The sequence below is a fragment of the Cajanus cajan genome, chromosome 1, assembly GCF_000230855.2.
Source record: "Cajanus cajan strain Asha chromosome 1, NIPB_CcT2T_4, whole genome shotgun sequence".
Lineage (NCBI taxonomy): Eukaryota > Viridiplantae > Streptophyta > Magnoliopsida > Fabales > Fabaceae > Cajanus > Cajanus cajan.
In genome coordinates this window covers 6,746,142-6,763,449 of record NC_138517.1, presented here as the reverse complement: position 1 = coordinate 6,763,449, position 17,308 = coordinate 6,746,142, and the positions used below count along the sequence as shown (strand labels likewise).

General features: G+C 36.1%; 1 protein-coding gene across 4 annotated transcripts; it reads right to left on the bottom strand.

Annotated features, from left to right (window-relative positions):
* Positions 1 to 851: 851 nt before the first annotated feature.
* LOC145957503 (uncharacterized) lies at positions 852 to 16,176 on the bottom strand. Of its 4 annotated transcripts, XM_083073779.1 has the most exons (5): positions 15,680 to 16,175; positions 9,620 to 14,766; positions 3,560 to 8,706; positions 2,544 to 2,646; positions 852 to 2,350 (listed from the first exon to the last, which is right to left on the bottom strand). In XM_083073779.1, the coding sequence occupies exon 5, from the start codon at positions 2,341 to 2,343 to the stop codon at positions 1,252 to 1,254; it is 1,092 nt and encodes a 363-aa protein (XP_082929905.1). In that variant the 5' UTR covers positions 2,344 to 2,350; positions 2,544 to 2,646; positions 3,560 to 8,706; positions 9,620 to 14,766; positions 15,680 to 16,175; the 3' UTR covers positions 852 to 1,251. The 4 variants fall into 4 exon arrangements, with proteins under 4 accessions (XP_082929905.1, XP_082929902.1, XP_082929899.1 ...); XM_083073776.1 differs by having other exon boundaries at positions 2,544 to 8,706; positions 15,680 to 16,176; XM_083073773.1 differs by having other exon boundaries at positions 852 to 2,646; positions 15,680 to 16,176.
* Between the last annotated feature and the right edge of the window lie 1,132 nt (positions 16,177 to 17,308).

The following is a 17,308-nucleotide window of genomic DNA, read 5'->3' as shown; positions in this document are numbered from 1 at the left end:
CCTCAAGCAAAGTTTTCATCATCGATTGATTTTTTCAAAATTTCATAATAAAAAAATAATTTTGGTCACTTTTTGTAATTAGGGGATTATAGTTTTTATTATTATTTTAAGTAAAAGTGATAGATACAAGATGACACTTCATAACTATTAGAATGAGAGTTAATAATATGGTAGAGATACTCTGAACAAATATCACTGTTCACTTAGTGATTAGTCGTGTTTAATTTGATTCAGAACTTTAATTGTTGAATGAGGATAGTAGAAACTCATAAAAATTTGGCATCAAGGAATTTCATTGAGTTGGTATGTCCACCAAAATAAGATTTTATAATTGTAGAGGATGTTGAATTAAAGATCACAAACTCAAACCAAATCTTGTACCATATGTACCCATTGCCTATTATACTTGAGGATTATAGATTTTACTAAAATGATTATTCTTTGCACCAGAATAGTCACATACAATATAATTATATATCTATTGCCAAGAGAAAATTAAACTGTAGCTTTGAAAACAAAAAATTAACACCAAACTAAAATATATGACCCACAAAAGATGACAATAATAATTTCCTTCCTCTAATTACCCAAAACGTTGTACCTACTGGTCCAATCCATCAAATTATAAGATTTTTTTTTCTTTTGTTAGAAAGAAAGCAATGTTAATAACAAACACACAACGTGTAAGAAATTCATAATGAATAGCAACATTTACAATTCATGATATGATACGTTGATATATAATTCCTATATATCTATCCTAAATTCTATCTTCTAACTTATCGCCATTACACAGTGGATTTTGTTTAATCAAAGCCTGACGACCAATTTGCTTGAAATCAACTTTGCATGCATGGTGTTCTGGGTATCTATGTCTTCCACAAAACACATCCCCACAACGACACTCGAACCCTATTAGTCCAACCTTTTTGTTGCAGCTCTTGCACCTCTTTTTCTTCTCACTCATGCTTCCATCTTCCGTTAGACAAACATTAGCCATACCCTCACTCATAGATTCTTCTGAACAATCACACGGTTTACGACAACTAGATGAATGATCAAGAACAATAACTTGCTCATTCAAGTTCTTGTCATCCTTTGATTTTTTTTTTTTGAACGGCTAAGAAAATTTTCATTAAAAAGGTACCAGTGGTACCAAAAGAGAAATAAAATAGTATACAACATAACCAAACATACCAGTCTCGTGAAAGGAATAATTATGTCAAGGAAACTACATACCAAACATGTAGATTATTTTAGTGTATACCTAGACATGCATAAACCAGGATTATAGCACCATTGTGAAAAAGTATACCGGAATGTCTTTGTAAATGATGACAGCCACCTCCAACTGTAAACCTGAATCTCGTTCACCAATCTTTCAAAAGAGAAGCTATTATCATTGAACCTGTAACGATTCCTTGTCCTCCACACTGTCCAAGTAGTTGCCAACCATATGGAACGCCAATATACAACCTGTTCGTAGTGTTGAATTGGTCCAGGAATGAAGTTGAAATGATCCAAAATGTTGCTAGGTAGGGGGGCAGGACAGCTAATCCAATTGAGACAAACTTTCCATACCTTGTCCACCACCGGGCAGGTACAGAACAAATGATAATCAGATTCAATATCCTTCTTACAAAATACACATAATGCATCACTATGTGAGAGGACAATTCTCCTCCTAGCCAGATTATCCACCGTCGGGAGACCCCTACTCATCATTCGCCACACAAAAATTTTGGCTTTTGGTGGTGCTGGGATCGACCAGATACAATTAGGTACATCATTATAAGATCCTGCTATAGTTTCAGAGGTGATAGCATGATAAGCATACCTTACTGTATAACTTCCAGACGGTTCACTCTGCCACCCCCATGAATCATCCTGTTCCGGCCTAAGACTATACTCTGTAAGTTGTTGCAATAATTGTTGCTCCAATGATTTCTCCCATTCAAACCTTTCTCGTCTCCAATGTAGCTTCCAAGTCCAACTGTTGTTCGTCCAAGAACCCATATCCTGAACAAGACTATTTTGCTTCTCAGAAATGTTGAATAACCTCGGAAAAACCTTTGCTAGGCAGACTGTTCCCATCCAACTATCTAGCCAAAATCTAACTCTAGATCCTGAACCAATTTTCCACTTAAGTTGCCTTTCAAACCAATTGTCTTGTTCTATACCACCGCATACCAAAAGAAGATCCCTCCACCATATGGAATCACTTCGAGAACTACTTTGAGCACAAAGATTTGTGCCACCTCCATATCTCGAATATAATACCCTAGCCCATAATGAATGTCTTTGATGAAAAATTGACCACCTCCACTTTGCTAGCAAAGCCATATTAAACCTGGTAATTGTAACAACCCACCTTAGGTCATCACATAAATCATCAATCATAATAAATAATATATAATAAAGAAAATATTAGAGCAAAAGCCAGCTACGCTAGAGTGTAAAAATTGTTTTCATAATAGCAAACATAAATATATTAGTCATTCTCAGTAAAATTATACAGTCATCCAAAATATATTAACATTAACCATCAACAGAAACACCCTAGGTGCTGGTCAAGCTCTAAGCCTAGCCACTTCTCAAAGCAGCTACCCAGAAGACTCCTTGTTATCCCATGGCCTCACACCTAATCTGCTCCCCCACATAGTGAGATCATCACAGTTCCACCACATGGAAACATAAGGGTTAGCACGTATAAAACCAACCATAGTATAAATATCATTTAACAATTATTTATTCAAGCCAACATGTATTTCCAAGATAGATATAAACCAATATAATGTATACACCTCCATGCCAATGCATACATATTAATTAAAGAAATCCATAACCATAGTATACAATCCATACCATATGTATACATAATCTACATCCAAAGCAAAGTCACACCACCGTATAATCCATGATGTAACCAACACATCCAAACCAAATGTTGGCCTCAACACCTATCCAAACCAAGTGTTGATACGGTGAAACATGTCAGCAACCCATGTGTCACGCCTAACCTCTCATGGAAAGTATACAGTTGGATTACGTCGTCATGTAACCCTGGTGGGGTCACCTCATCCATCGGTATGACTCGACCCAGACCCATACCGGTAGCAAATAGATACTTAGAGGAGTACTTCAGAATCCACCTAACATCTGAAGCGGTTTACTATATAATCCTTGGAAAATTTCCAAATTGGAAATCCTCACAATGGGATTCCGAAATACCATATTTTCTCCAAAGATTATATCTCTGATCTCACCAAGAGACCTCCCATCCATAACCTTACTCCTCTCAGTCCTATTTACTTTTCCAAACCACATACACATACTTCATAATTATATATATAAACATAATCATAACCATGCCAAATTAAATATCCAAAACAACCACCAACTTGAATAAATAACAACCATCAATTTAAATAAATAACAACCTTCATACAAACAAAATAGCATATTAAAAGTTATACTACTCCTATCATGCTCATGTATACTAGATTAAGTCTTATAAGTACTACCCATACTAGATTAATTTTATAAATGCCACCCTTACTTGGATAAACCTGAATTGAAACTCGGGCAGAAACTGAGACTATAGCACAGCTGCCTCCCCAAGGCTCCTTCCATCTAAAATAGGGGCCGGAGCTAAAACTAGGACAGAACCTCCTCCTCTAGATTTCCCTTGGTCTTCAAAGAGAAGAAGAGGGAAAGAAGAGAGTATGAGAGAAGAGAGGATGAGAATGAGAAGTGTTTCTTGGGATGGTTTGCAATGGAGAAGTGAAGGCCTATTTATAGCCTCCATAACACATTAAAATAATGGAAAATAATGGAAAAATCTTAGACAAAACGAAATGGGATGAGTTGGTGTTGTTAGTGGGATGAGTTGGATGCCATATTCTTTTCCGCACCGATTTTTGACCACCGAATTTGACTTTCTAGACGGCCGAATTTGTGAATGGTTACTTCATGAAAGTTGTAGGGTTTTCTCTTATCTTTCCATAACCACCGACTTTGCATCATTTGGACAATCACAGCCCAAGTTATACCCCAAAAACCGAGACTTGCCAATCAGCCCAGCGAGAAACAATTGTATCAATAAAATTCCAATTTTGACCTTCTATACCACCGAATTTGAAAATAGCTATTTCAGTAAAAGTTGTGCGTTTTTCTCTTATATTTCCATTGAATCCAAGTTTGCATTATTTGAACCCTCACAGCCCAAGTTATACCCCAAAAACCGATACTTGTCAGTCAGCCCAGCGAGAAATGGTTCTTAAAAAATTTCACAACTATCTAATTAGATCCAACAACACATATCTTTCTAAGCATAAATGGAGTGTGAATTATCTATAATTGAAGTAAAATATAACCACCAAATTATGACCAAATACCACATAATAATAATAATAATAGTAATAATCATGTTGAAAACTGAGATGTTACAATTCTCCCCAACAATAAAAATTTTCGTCCCCGAAAATTCACTTACTCAAAAGAGATATGGGTATTGATCCTTCATATTGTCTTCCAACTCCCAAGTGGCTTCATTAGTGTCTGCATCCCAAATAACCTTCACCAAATTGATAGATTTACCTCGCAACTTCTTAACTCTCTTGTCTGCCACTGAAACTGGTTGTTTCTCAAAAGTTAAATTCTCCTTCACTTGCACTGCCTCTGATTCCAAGACATGACTCGGATCGTGAATATACTTTCTCAGTTGTGAAACATGAAACACATCATGCAAATTATATAGGAATGGAGGTAATGCAATCTGATATGCCACTGCTCCAATCCTCTTGAGAATTTGATACGGTCCCAATAAACTTAGGATTCAACTTCTTAGTTTTAATAGCTCTTCCCACACCTGTGGTAGGAGTCACCCTCAAAAATACATGTTCTCCCTCTTTAAACCAACACAAAGGTGTTCTACATTTCCTCACATATAGAGTCTCAAATGGTGCCATTCCTATACATGCGTGAAAATTGTTTTTATAAGTGAACTCGACCAAAGGCAACATTTCTTCCCAACTCCCTAGATGATCCAAAATACAAGCCCTCAACAAGTCCTCCAAAGATTGGATAGTCCTCTCAGACTGCCCATCAGTCTGTGGGTGATAAGCAGAACTGAGTCTCAACTTAGTCCCTAACGCCTGATGCAAACTCTGCCAAAATCAAGATGTAAAACGAGGATCCCTATCAGAGATGATACTGGAGGGCACACCATGTAATCTAACAATCTCCTTAATATACACTTGAGTTAACCTTTCTAAGGACCACTTTATATTCACCGGAAGGAAATGAGCACACTTAGTTAATCTATCCATGATCACCCAAATAGAATCACAATTCTTAGCAGACTTTGGTAATCCAACAACAAAATCCATGGTTATACTATCCCATTTCCATTCAGGGATCTCCATTATTTGTAACAAACCTCCTGGTTTTTGATGTTCCACTTTAGCTTTCTGACACACAATGTAAGATGCAACATACTCAGCTATCTCCTTTTTCATTCCATTCCACCAAAACATTTTCTTCAAATCTTGATACATTTTTGTCATACCCGGATGTACACTCAACTTGCTTTTATGACCTCCCTCAAGTATCAACTTCTTCAACTCTCCATCTTGTGGAATACAAATTCTGCCTTTGTACCTTAAAACCCCATCCATATCTTGTTCAAGATTCTTCCTAAACCTCCTAGGAAAACCCACAACAAAGTTTATACACATTATCTCATTTCCAAATAGGAACATCTAAAGGCTACAAAAGTCCTAAAAGGCACCTAATGTTCTGTCTCAGACTTATACTATACTAAATATGAGTACACACCATCCTCTATTCCTCTCTACACTTAAGGCCACCATGCTTCCACTGCACGACTTTGATACACCTTAGTAGCTCCTCAATGGATACTAAGAGAACACTTGTGTCCTCCCTTTAAGATCATCTTCCTAAATTCAAGATTACTAGGCCATAGATCCTATTATTGAACCCCAAAACATCATCAATTTCCACTCATAAAGGGCTATTTATACCCACCCCTACTAATCCTCTCCACTTGGTTCACTAAGAAAGAATTTAACTCCTAGGCTTCTCTAATCTCGTCCATTAATTCATTAGTTACTTTCAACATACTAAATTCAATGCTCCTAAGGGTGAGCTCACACATCACGCTTAAGTCTCTAAGTTCTTTAGTCAAATCCAACCCTTAAATCATCAAATGTGGTAGGCGAAAGATCATCCTACTCAAGGTATCTGCCAGAATAATATTTTCATTTCTACGACCCTCTCCAAAAATCATGTGCCTAAGCGTAAGTTTTACACAGAATCAATCTCCAAGTCTTACCACCTCATCTATACCGAAGGCAGCTCTTATCCACTACCTTGTCCTATATCCTCTTGTCTTGTTTTCAAAATGAATCAACTAATTATGCTTCTCCAATTTCCTTCAATAATTCACTTGTTACTTTAGTCATACCTAGTCTCATACTACTAAGGGTAACCTCATAAGCCAAACTTAAATCTTTAGACCAAACCAAAAGATCTATCTCTCTAACCATAAGGGAAGATATATCTAGAGGTCTTCTACTCAAAGTATCAACCACCATACTAGCTTTGCCCAAATGACAATTAAGATCAAAATCCTAGTCCTTAAAAATTCCAATTATCTCTTCTTGTCAATAGATATTTAAAATTCTTATGATCGCTAAAAACCTCTAGCTTAGAATCATATATGTAGTGTCTCCAAATCTTAATTAAAATTGTTAACTCAAGGTCATGGGTAAGGTAATTCCTCTCATGAATTTTCAATTGCCTAGAATCACAAGCTACTATCTTTCCTTCATGCATCAACACTCTTCCCGAATCTATCTTAGTAGCTATAGGAAAAGAAAGCAAAGCGATTCCTGTAGTAGAGGCGAGTGAGATGAGAGTAGCCTAAACCTCGAACTGCTATCTTAGAAATTTACTTAATAAATCTCCTATAAATTATCCTAAGAAAACTCTTAATTTTACTAATTGAATTAGGTATCTCTCACTACAACTTCTACCTTAGGTAGCTCTATGTTAAACCTTCACAAGAAATTACATGGCCTAAAACACGCACCTAATACAATCAGAGTCATACTTAGATAATCTAGCCTAAGTTTATCTTGGATATATCTTCACACTTAACTCTAATATGATGGTATCACATCCTAAGATCAAAACCTTTCATTAACACACAAATATCCACTAATTGATCCATAAGGTCACATACTTGCATATCAATTCATATTAGAATACTTCCTTCACATATACTATCCCTAAGCATATATGAATTGATCACCATGAACCAAGCATATCATTTTAATCAACCTTTCAATGACCAAACCTCAAAACATCACCAAATCTATTTTATCCTTGTTATGCCTATCATGACAGTATATATCTATAGAGTTATACTCATCCAAATGATTTCAAACCTGTCTTAAATGAAAGCTAAATGAATAAGCTACAACTCTTAAGATTTCAAAAAGATCACCTTCCTAACTAAAATTTCAACAATCACTTCAAGTATATTCAGCTCTAACAACTAGACTTCTGATCACCAAAGCAGTCATAACTAGAGTTCTAGACCTGCTTTTTACCTGATTCCAGTTCCATTAGAAAGATAGTATCTAAAGCCATAATTCTCATAAAGACCACAAAATCAGATTCTATCAATATGATACTCATACTGGCACAACAAAATTTCAACAAAAATAATCCCCATATCATACAGCATTAGTGTACTAACATACCTTAATCATTCCAAACTCACTCCTTTCCACCTTAAACTCATATTCAAGCTTTTCATTACAATCCTAAACCAAAACAGCTCACAAAATAAAATTCACATACTACCTCAACCATAAAAGTTATCATGCAAGCACCAACACTCAAGGAACGTTCCAATCTCCCATCAAAACTTCAATTCTCAGATACAACCTCTTTGGATTCAATCACTACTACTATAGATTCCTAAATTCCATTAATTGTAAACTCTTGCCAAATCAATGTCTCACCTAAATCTAAGGTGTCAATAATTTCTAGTTGATTATCAAGGCTTTATTCATACTATTGGTACCTAAGCTCACCATAAAGTATTCTATTATCCAATAGTAGCAGCAATTAGCTCCATAGCTCGAGCAATTTGCCGCCCATCCATGCTTGAAGAAGAATTAGAATGATTTCCCCTACCAGTCATCCTAAAAAGGTCAAAGAACTTTATGAGTTTACACGAAACTCATAAGAAATTCCTAATCAAGATTAAGAAACTCATGAGTTACTCATGAAGTTCCTTTCAAAATTCGTTTCCATACAACGGAAACATAACAAGACCATTCCCCACAAATCCTAAAGAGACTTGACCAGCTCTGATACCAAAACTGTAACAACCCACCTTAGGTCATCACATAAATCATCAATCATAATAAATAATATATAATAAAGAAAATATTAGAGCAAAAGCCAGCTACGCTAGAGTGTAAAAATTGTTTTCATAATAGCAAACATAAATATATTAGTCATTCTCAGTAAAATTATATAGTCATCCAAAATATATTAACATTAACCATCAACAGAAACACCCTAGGTGCTGGTCAAGCTCTAAGCCTAGCCACTTCTCAAAGCAGCTACCCAGAAGACTCCTTGCTATCCCATGGCCTCACACCTAATCTGCTCCCCCACATAGTGAGATCATCACAGTTCCACCACATGGAAACATAAGGGTTAGCACGTATAAAACCAACCATAGTATAAATATCATTTAAAAATTATTTATTCAAGCCAACATGTATTTCCAAGATAGATATAAACCAATATAATGTATACACCTCCATGCCAATGCATACATATTAATTAAAGAAATCCATAACCATAGTATACAATCCATACCATATGTATACATAATCTACATCCAAAGCAAAGTCACACCACCGTATAATCCATGATGTAACCAACACATCCAAACCAAATGTTGGCCTCAACACCTATCCAAACCAAGTGTTGATACGGTGAAACATGTCAGCAACCCATGTGTCACGCCTAACCTCTCATGGAAAGTATACAGTTGGATTACGTCGTCACGTAACCCTGGTGGGGTCACCTCATCCATCGGTATGACTCGACCCAGACCCATACCGGTAGCAAATAGATACTTAGAGGAGTACTTCAGAATCCACCTAACATCTGAAGCGGTTTACTATATAATCCTTGGAAAATTTCCAAATTGGAAATCCTCACAATGGGATTCCGAAATACCATATTTTCTCCAAAGATTATATCCCTGATCTCACCAAGAGACCTCCCATCCATAACCTTACTCCTCTCAGTCCTATTTACTTTTCCAAACCACATACACATACTTCATAATTATATATATAAACATAATCATAACCATGCCAAATTAAATATCCAAAACAACCACCAACTTGAATAAATAACAACCATCAATTTAAATAAATAATAACCTTCATACAAACAAAATAGCATATTAAAAGTTATACTACTCCTATCATGCTCATGTATACTAGATTAAGTCTTATAAGTACTACCCATACTAGATTAATTTTATAAATGCCACCCTTACTTGGATAAACCTGAATTGAAACTCGGGCAGAAACTGAGACTATAGCACAGCTGCCTCCCCAAGGCTCCTTCCGTCTAAAATAGGGGCCGGAGCTAAAACTAGGACAGAACCTCCTCCTCTAGATTTCCCTTGGTCTTCAAAGAGAAGAAGAGGGAAAGAAGAGAGTATGAGAGAAGAGAGGATGAGAATGAGAAGTGTTTCTTGGGATGGTTTGCAATGGAGAAGTGAAGGCCTATTTATAGCCTCCATAACACATTAAAATAATGGAAAATAATGGAAAAATCTTAGACAAAACGAAATGGGATGAGTTGGTGTTGTTAGTGGGATGAGTTGGATGCCATATTCTTTTCCGCACCGATTTTTGACCACCGAATTTGACTTTCTAGACGGCCGAATTTGTGAATGGTTACTTCATGAAAGTTGTAGGGTTTTCTCTTAGCTTTCCATAGCCACCGACTTTGCATCATTTGGACAATCACAGCCCAAGTTATACCCCAAAAACCGAGACTTGCCAATCAGCCCAGCGAGAAACAATTGTATCAATAAAATTCCAATTTTGACCTTCTATACGACCGAATTTGAAAATAGCTATTTCAGTAAAAGTTGTGCGTTTTTCTCTTATATTTCCATTGAATCCAAGTTTGCATTATTTGAACCCTCACAGCCCAAGTTATACCCCAAAAACCGATACTTGTCAGTCAGCCCAGCGAGAAATGGTTCTTAAAAAATTTCACAACTATCTAATTAGATCCAACAACACATATCTTTCTAAGCATAAATGGAGTGTGAATTATCTATAATTGAAGTAAAATATAACCACCAAATTATGACCAAATACCACATAATAATAATAATAATAGTAATAATCATGTTGAAAACTGAGATGTTACAATTCTCCCCAACAATAAAAATTTTCGTCCCCGAAAATTCACTTACTCAAAAGAGATATGGGTATTGATCCTTCATATTGTCTTCCAACTCCTAAGTGGCTTCATTAGTGTCTGCATCCCAAATAACCTTCACCAAATTGATAGATTTACCTCGCAACTTCTTAACTCTCTTGTCTGCCACTGAAACTGGTTGTTTCTCAAAAGTTAAATTCTCCTTCACTTGCACTGCCTCTGATTCCAAGACATGACTCGGATCGTGAATATACTTTCTCAGTTGTGAAACATGAAACACATCATGCAAATTATATAGGAATGGAGGTAATGCAATCTGATATGCCACTGCTCCAATCCTCTTGAGAATTTGATACGGTCCCAATAAACTTAGGATTCAACTTCTTAGTTTTAATAGCTCTTCCCACACCTGTGGTAGGAGTCACCCTCAAAAATACATGTTCTCCCTCTTTAAACCAACACAAAGGTGTTCTACATTTCCTCACATATAGAGTCTCAAATGGTGCCATTCCTATACATGCGTGAAAATTGTTTTTATAAGTGAACTCGACCAAAGGCAACATTTCTTCCCAACTCCCTAGATGATCCAAAATACAAGCCCTCAACAAGTCCTCCAAAGATTGGATAGTCCTCTCAGACTGCCCATCAGTCTGTGGGTGATAAGCAGAACTGAGTCTCAACTTAGTCCCTAACGCCTGATGCAAACTCTGCCAAAATCAAGATGTAAAACGAGGATCCCTATCAGAGATGATACTGGAGGGCACACCATGTAATCTAACAATCTCCTTAATATACACTTGAGTTAACCTTTCTAAGGACCACTTTATATTCACCGGAAGGAAATGAGCACACTTAGTTAATCTATCCATGATCACCCAAATAGAATCACAATTCTTAGCAGACTTTGGTAATCCAACAACAAAATCCATGGTTATACTATCCCATTTCCATTCAGGGATCTCCATTATTTGTAACAAACCTCCTGGTTTTTGATGTTCCACTTTAGCTTTCTGACACACAATGTAAGATGCAACATACTCAGCTATCTCCTTTTTCATTCCATTCCACCAAAACATTTTCTTCAAATCTTGATACATTTTTGTCATACCCGGATGTACACTCAACTTGCTTTTATGACCTCCCTCAAGTATCAACTTCTTCAACTCTCCATCTTGTGGAATACAAATTCTACCTTTGTACCTTAAAACCCCATCCATATCTTGTTCAAGATTCTTCCTAAACCTCCTAGGAAAACCCACAACAAAGTTTATACACATTATCTCATTTCCAAATAGGAACATCTAAAGGCTACAAAAGTCCTAAAAGGCACCTAATGTTCTGTCTCAGACTTATACTATACTAAATATGAGTACACACCATCCTCTATTCCTCTCTACACTTAAGGCCACCATGCTTCCACTGCACGACTTTGATACACCTTAGTAGCTCCTCAATGGATACTAAGAGAACACTTGTGTCCTCCCTTTAAGATCATCTTCCTAAATTCAAGATTACTAGGCCATAGATCCTATTATTGAACCCCAAAACATCATCAATTTCCACTCATAAAGGGCTATTTATACCCACCCCTACTAATCCTCTCCACTTGGTTCACTAAGAAAGAATTTAACTCCTAGGCTTCTCTAATCTCGTCCATTAATTCATTAGTTACTTTCAACATACTAAATTCAATGCTCCTAAGGGTGAGCTCACACATCACGCTTAAGTCTCTAAGTTCTTTAGTCAAATCCAACCCTTAAATCATCAAATGTGGTAGGCGAAAGATCATCCTACTCAAGGTATCTGCCAGAATAATATTTTCATTTCTACGACCCTCTCCAAAAATCATGTGCCTAAGCGTAAGTTTTACACAGAATCAATCTCCAAGTCTTACCACCTCATCTATACCGAAGGCAGCTCTTATCCACTACCTTGTCCTATATCCTCTTGTCTTGTTTTCAAAATGAATCAACTAATTATGCTTCTCCAATTTCCTTCAATAATTCACTTGTTACTTTAGTCATACCTAGTCTCATACTACTAAGGGTAACCTCATAAGCCAAACTTAAATCTTTAGACCAAACCAAAAGATCTATCTCTCTAACCATAAGGGAAGATATATCTAGAGGTCTTCTACTCAAAGTATCAACCACCATACTAGCTTTGCCCAAATGACAATTAAGATCAAAATCCTAGTCCTTAAAAATTCCAATTATCTCTTCTTGTCAATAGATATTTAAAATTCTTATGATCGCTAAAAACCTCTAGCTTAGAATCATATATGTAGTGTCTCCAAATCTTAATTAAAATTGTTAACTCAAGGTCATGGGTAAGGTAATTCCTCTCATGAATTTTCAATTGCCTAGAATCACAAGCTACTATCTTTCCTTCATGCATCAACACTCTTCCCGAATCTATCTTAGTAGCTATAGGAAAAGAAAGCAAAGCGATTCCTGTAGTAGAGGCGAGTGAGATGAGAGTAGCCTAAACCTCGAACTGCTATCTTAGAAATTTACTTAATAAATCTCCTATAAATTATCCTAAGAAAACTCTTAATTTTACTAATTGAATTAGGTATCTCTCACTACAACTTCTACCTTAGGTAGCTCTATGTTAAACCTTCACAAGAAATTACATGGCCTAAAACACGCACCTAATACAATCAGAGTCATACTTAGATAATCTAGCCTAAGTTTATCTTGGATATATCTTCACACTTAACTCTAATATGATGGTATCACATCCTAAGATCAAAACCTTTCATTAACACACAAATATCCACTAATTGATCCATAAGGTCACATACTTGCATATCAATTCATATTAGAATACTTCCTTCACATATACTATCCCTAAGCATATATGAATTGATCACCATGAACCAAGCATATCATTTTAATCAACCTTTCAATGACCAAACCTCAAAACATCACCAAATCTATTTTATCCTTGTTATGCCTATCATGACAGTATATATCTATAGAGTTATACTCATCCAAATGATTTCAAACCTGTCTTAAATGAAAGCTAAATGAATAAGCTACAACTCTTAAGATTTCAAAAAGATCACCTTCCTAACTAAAATTTCAACAATCACTTCAAGTATATTCAGCTCTAACAACTAGACTTCTGATCACCAAAGCAGTCATAACTAGAGTTCTAGACCTGCTTTTTACCTGATTCCAGTTCCATTAGAAAGATAGTATCTAAAGCCATAATTCTCATAAAGACCACAAAATCAGATTCTATCAATATGATACTCATACTGGCACAACAAAATTTCAACAAAAATAATCCCCATATCATACAGCATTAGTGTACTAACATACCTTAATCATTCCAAACTCACTCCTTTCCACCTTAAACTCATATTCAAGCTTTTCATTACAATCCTAAACCAAAACAGCTCACAAAATAAAATTCACATACTACCTCAACCATAAAAGTTATCATGCAAGCACCAACACTCAAGGAACGTTCCAATCTCCCATCAAAACTTCAATTCTCAGATACAACCTCTTTGGATTCAATCACTACTACTATAGATTCCTAAATTCCATTAATTGTAAACTCTTGCCAAATCAATGTCTCACCTAAATCTAAGGTGTCAATAATTTCTAGTTGATTATCAAGGCTTTATTCATACTATTGGTACCTAAGCTCACCATAAAGTATTCTATTATCCAATAGTAGCAGCAATTAGCTCCATAGCTCGAGCAATTTGCCGCCCATCCATGCTTGAAGAAGAATTAGAATGATTTCCCCTACCAGTCATCCTAAAAAGGTCAAAGAACTTTATGAGTTTACACGAAACTCATAAGAAATTCCTAATCAAGATTAAGAAACTCATGAGTTACTCATGAAGTTCCTTTCAAAATTCGTTTCCATACAACGGAAACATAACAAGACCATTCCCCACAAATCCTAAAGAGACTTGACCAGCTCTGATACCAAAACAGTAACAACCCACCTTAGGTCATCACATAAATCATCAATCATAATAAATAATATATAATAAAGAAAATATTAGAGCAAAAGCCAGCTACGCTAGAGTGTAAAAATTGTTTTCATAATAGCAAACATAAATATATTAGTCATTCTCAGTAAAATTATATAGTCATCCAAAATATATTAACATTAACCATCAACAGAAACACCCTAGGTGCTGGTCAAGCTCTAAGCCTAGCCACTTCTCAAAGCAGCTACCCAGAAGACTCCTTGCTATCCCATGGCCTCACACCTAATCTGCTCCCCCACATAGTGAGATCATCACAGTTCCACCACATGGAAACATAAGGGTTAGCACGTATAAAACCAACCATAGTATAAATATCATTTAACAATTATTTATTCAAGCCAACATGTATTTCCAAGATAGATATAAACCAATATAATGTATACACCTCCATGCCAATGCATACATATTAATTAAAGAAATCCATAACCATAGTATACAATCCATACCATATGTATACATAATCTACATCCAAAGCAAAGTCACACCACCGTATAATCCATGATGTAACCAACACATCCAAACCAAATGTTGGCCTCAACACCTATCCAAACCAAGTGTTGATACGGTGAAACATGTCAGCAACCCATGTGTCACGCCTAACCTCTCATGGAAAGTATACAGTTGGATTACGTCGTCACGTAACCCTGGTGGGGTCACCTCATCCATCGGTATGACTCGACCCAGACCCATACCGGTAGCAAATAGATACTTAGAGGAGTACTTCAGAATCCACCTAACATCTGAAGCGGTTTACTATATAATCCTTGGAAAATTTCCAAATTGGAAATCCTCACAATGGGATTCCGAAATACCATATTTTCTCCAAAGATTATATCCCTGATCTCACCAAGAGACCTCCCATCCATAACCTTACTCCTCTCAGTCCTATTTACTTTTCCAAACCACATACACATACTTCATAATTATATATATAAACATAATCATAACCATGCCAAATTAAATATCCAAAACAACCACCAACTTGAATAAATAACAACCATCAATTTAAATAAATAACAACCTTCATACAAACAAAATAGAATATTAAAAGTTATACTACTCCTATCATGCTCATGTATACTAGATTAAGTCTTATAAGTACTACCCATACTAGATTAATTTTATAAATGCCACCCTTACTTGGATAAACCTGAATTGAAACTCGGGCAGAAACTGAGACTATAGCACAGCTGCCTCCCCAAGGCTCCTTCCGTCTAAAATAGGGGCCGGAGCTAAAACTAGGACAGAACCTCCTCCTCTAGATTTCCCTTGGTCTTCAAAGAGAAGAAGAGGGAAAGAAGAGAGTATGAGAGAAGAGAGGATGAGAATGAGAAGTGTTTCTTGGGATGGTTTGCAATGGAGAAGTGAAGGCCTATTTATAGCCTCCATAACACATTAAAATAATGGAAAATAATGGAAAAATCTTAGACAAAACGAAATGGGATGAGTTGGTGTTGTTAGTGGGATGAGTTGGATGCCATATTCTTTTCCGCACCGATTTTTGACCACCGAATTTGACTTTCTAGACGGCCGAATTTGTGAATGGTTACTTCATGAAAGTTGTAGGGTTTTCTCTTATCTTTCCATAGCCACCGACTTTGCATCATTTGGACAATCACAGCCCAAGTTATACCCCAAAAACCGAGACTTGCCAATCAGTCCAGCGAGAAACAATTGTATCAATAAAATTCCAATTTTGACCTTCTATACGACCGAATTTGAAAATAGCTATTTCAGTAAAAGTTGTGCGTTTTTCTCTTATATTTCCATTGAATCCAAGTTTGCATTATTTGAACCCTCACAGCCCAAGTTATACCCCAAAAACCGATACTTGTCAGTCAGCCCAGCGAGAAATGGTTCTTAAAAAATTTCACAACTATCTAATTAGATCCAACAACACATATCTTTCTAAGCATAAATGGAGTGTGAATTATCTATAATTGAAGTAAAATATAACCACCAAATTATGACCAAATTCCACATAATAATAATAATAATAGTAATAATCATGTTGAAAACTGAGATGTTACAGTAATATTTTTAACTCCCAATCCCCCCATCTTCTTTGGTAAAGTGATCCTATCCCAGCTTATCCAGCAGATTTTTCTTTGATCTTCCTTACAACCCCATAAAAAGTTTCTTTGTAGACGAACGATTTGTTTGCTGACCTTAACAGGCATTCTGAAGAAGGAAAGAAATAATAATGGTAGGGAAGTTAAGACCGAGTTAATTAAGCATAGTCTACCTGCCATTGATAAGACCTTGCACTTCCAAGAAGATAACTTTTTTTGAATTTTGATAACAATAGGTCTCCATGTCTCAAACTTTCTTGGATTGGCACCAATGGGAATCCCAAGATATGTAAAAGGAAAGGATAGAAGTGAGCAATTCAATAATTGGGCAAAACCTTCCTCCATAGTAGAATCAATTCCCATAGCTCCAAACTTGCTCTTACAAAAGTTGACTTTCAAACCTGAAACCATCTCAAAGCATCTCATCATACTTTTAATTGCCATTACATTCTCTAATTTAGCCTCACCAATAAACATGGTATCATCAGCATATTGGATAATACTGATAGGAACTTGTTGAGATCCAACTTTCACATCACAAAATCTCTTTTGACTAACTGCTTCCCTCATCATTCCCGTTAATCCTTCAGCTACAATTGTGAAAAGGAATGGAGACAATGGATCACCTTGTTTAAGCCCCTTTTTGACACCGAATTCCTCTGAAGGACTACCATTCACAAGTACAGATACTCTGGAT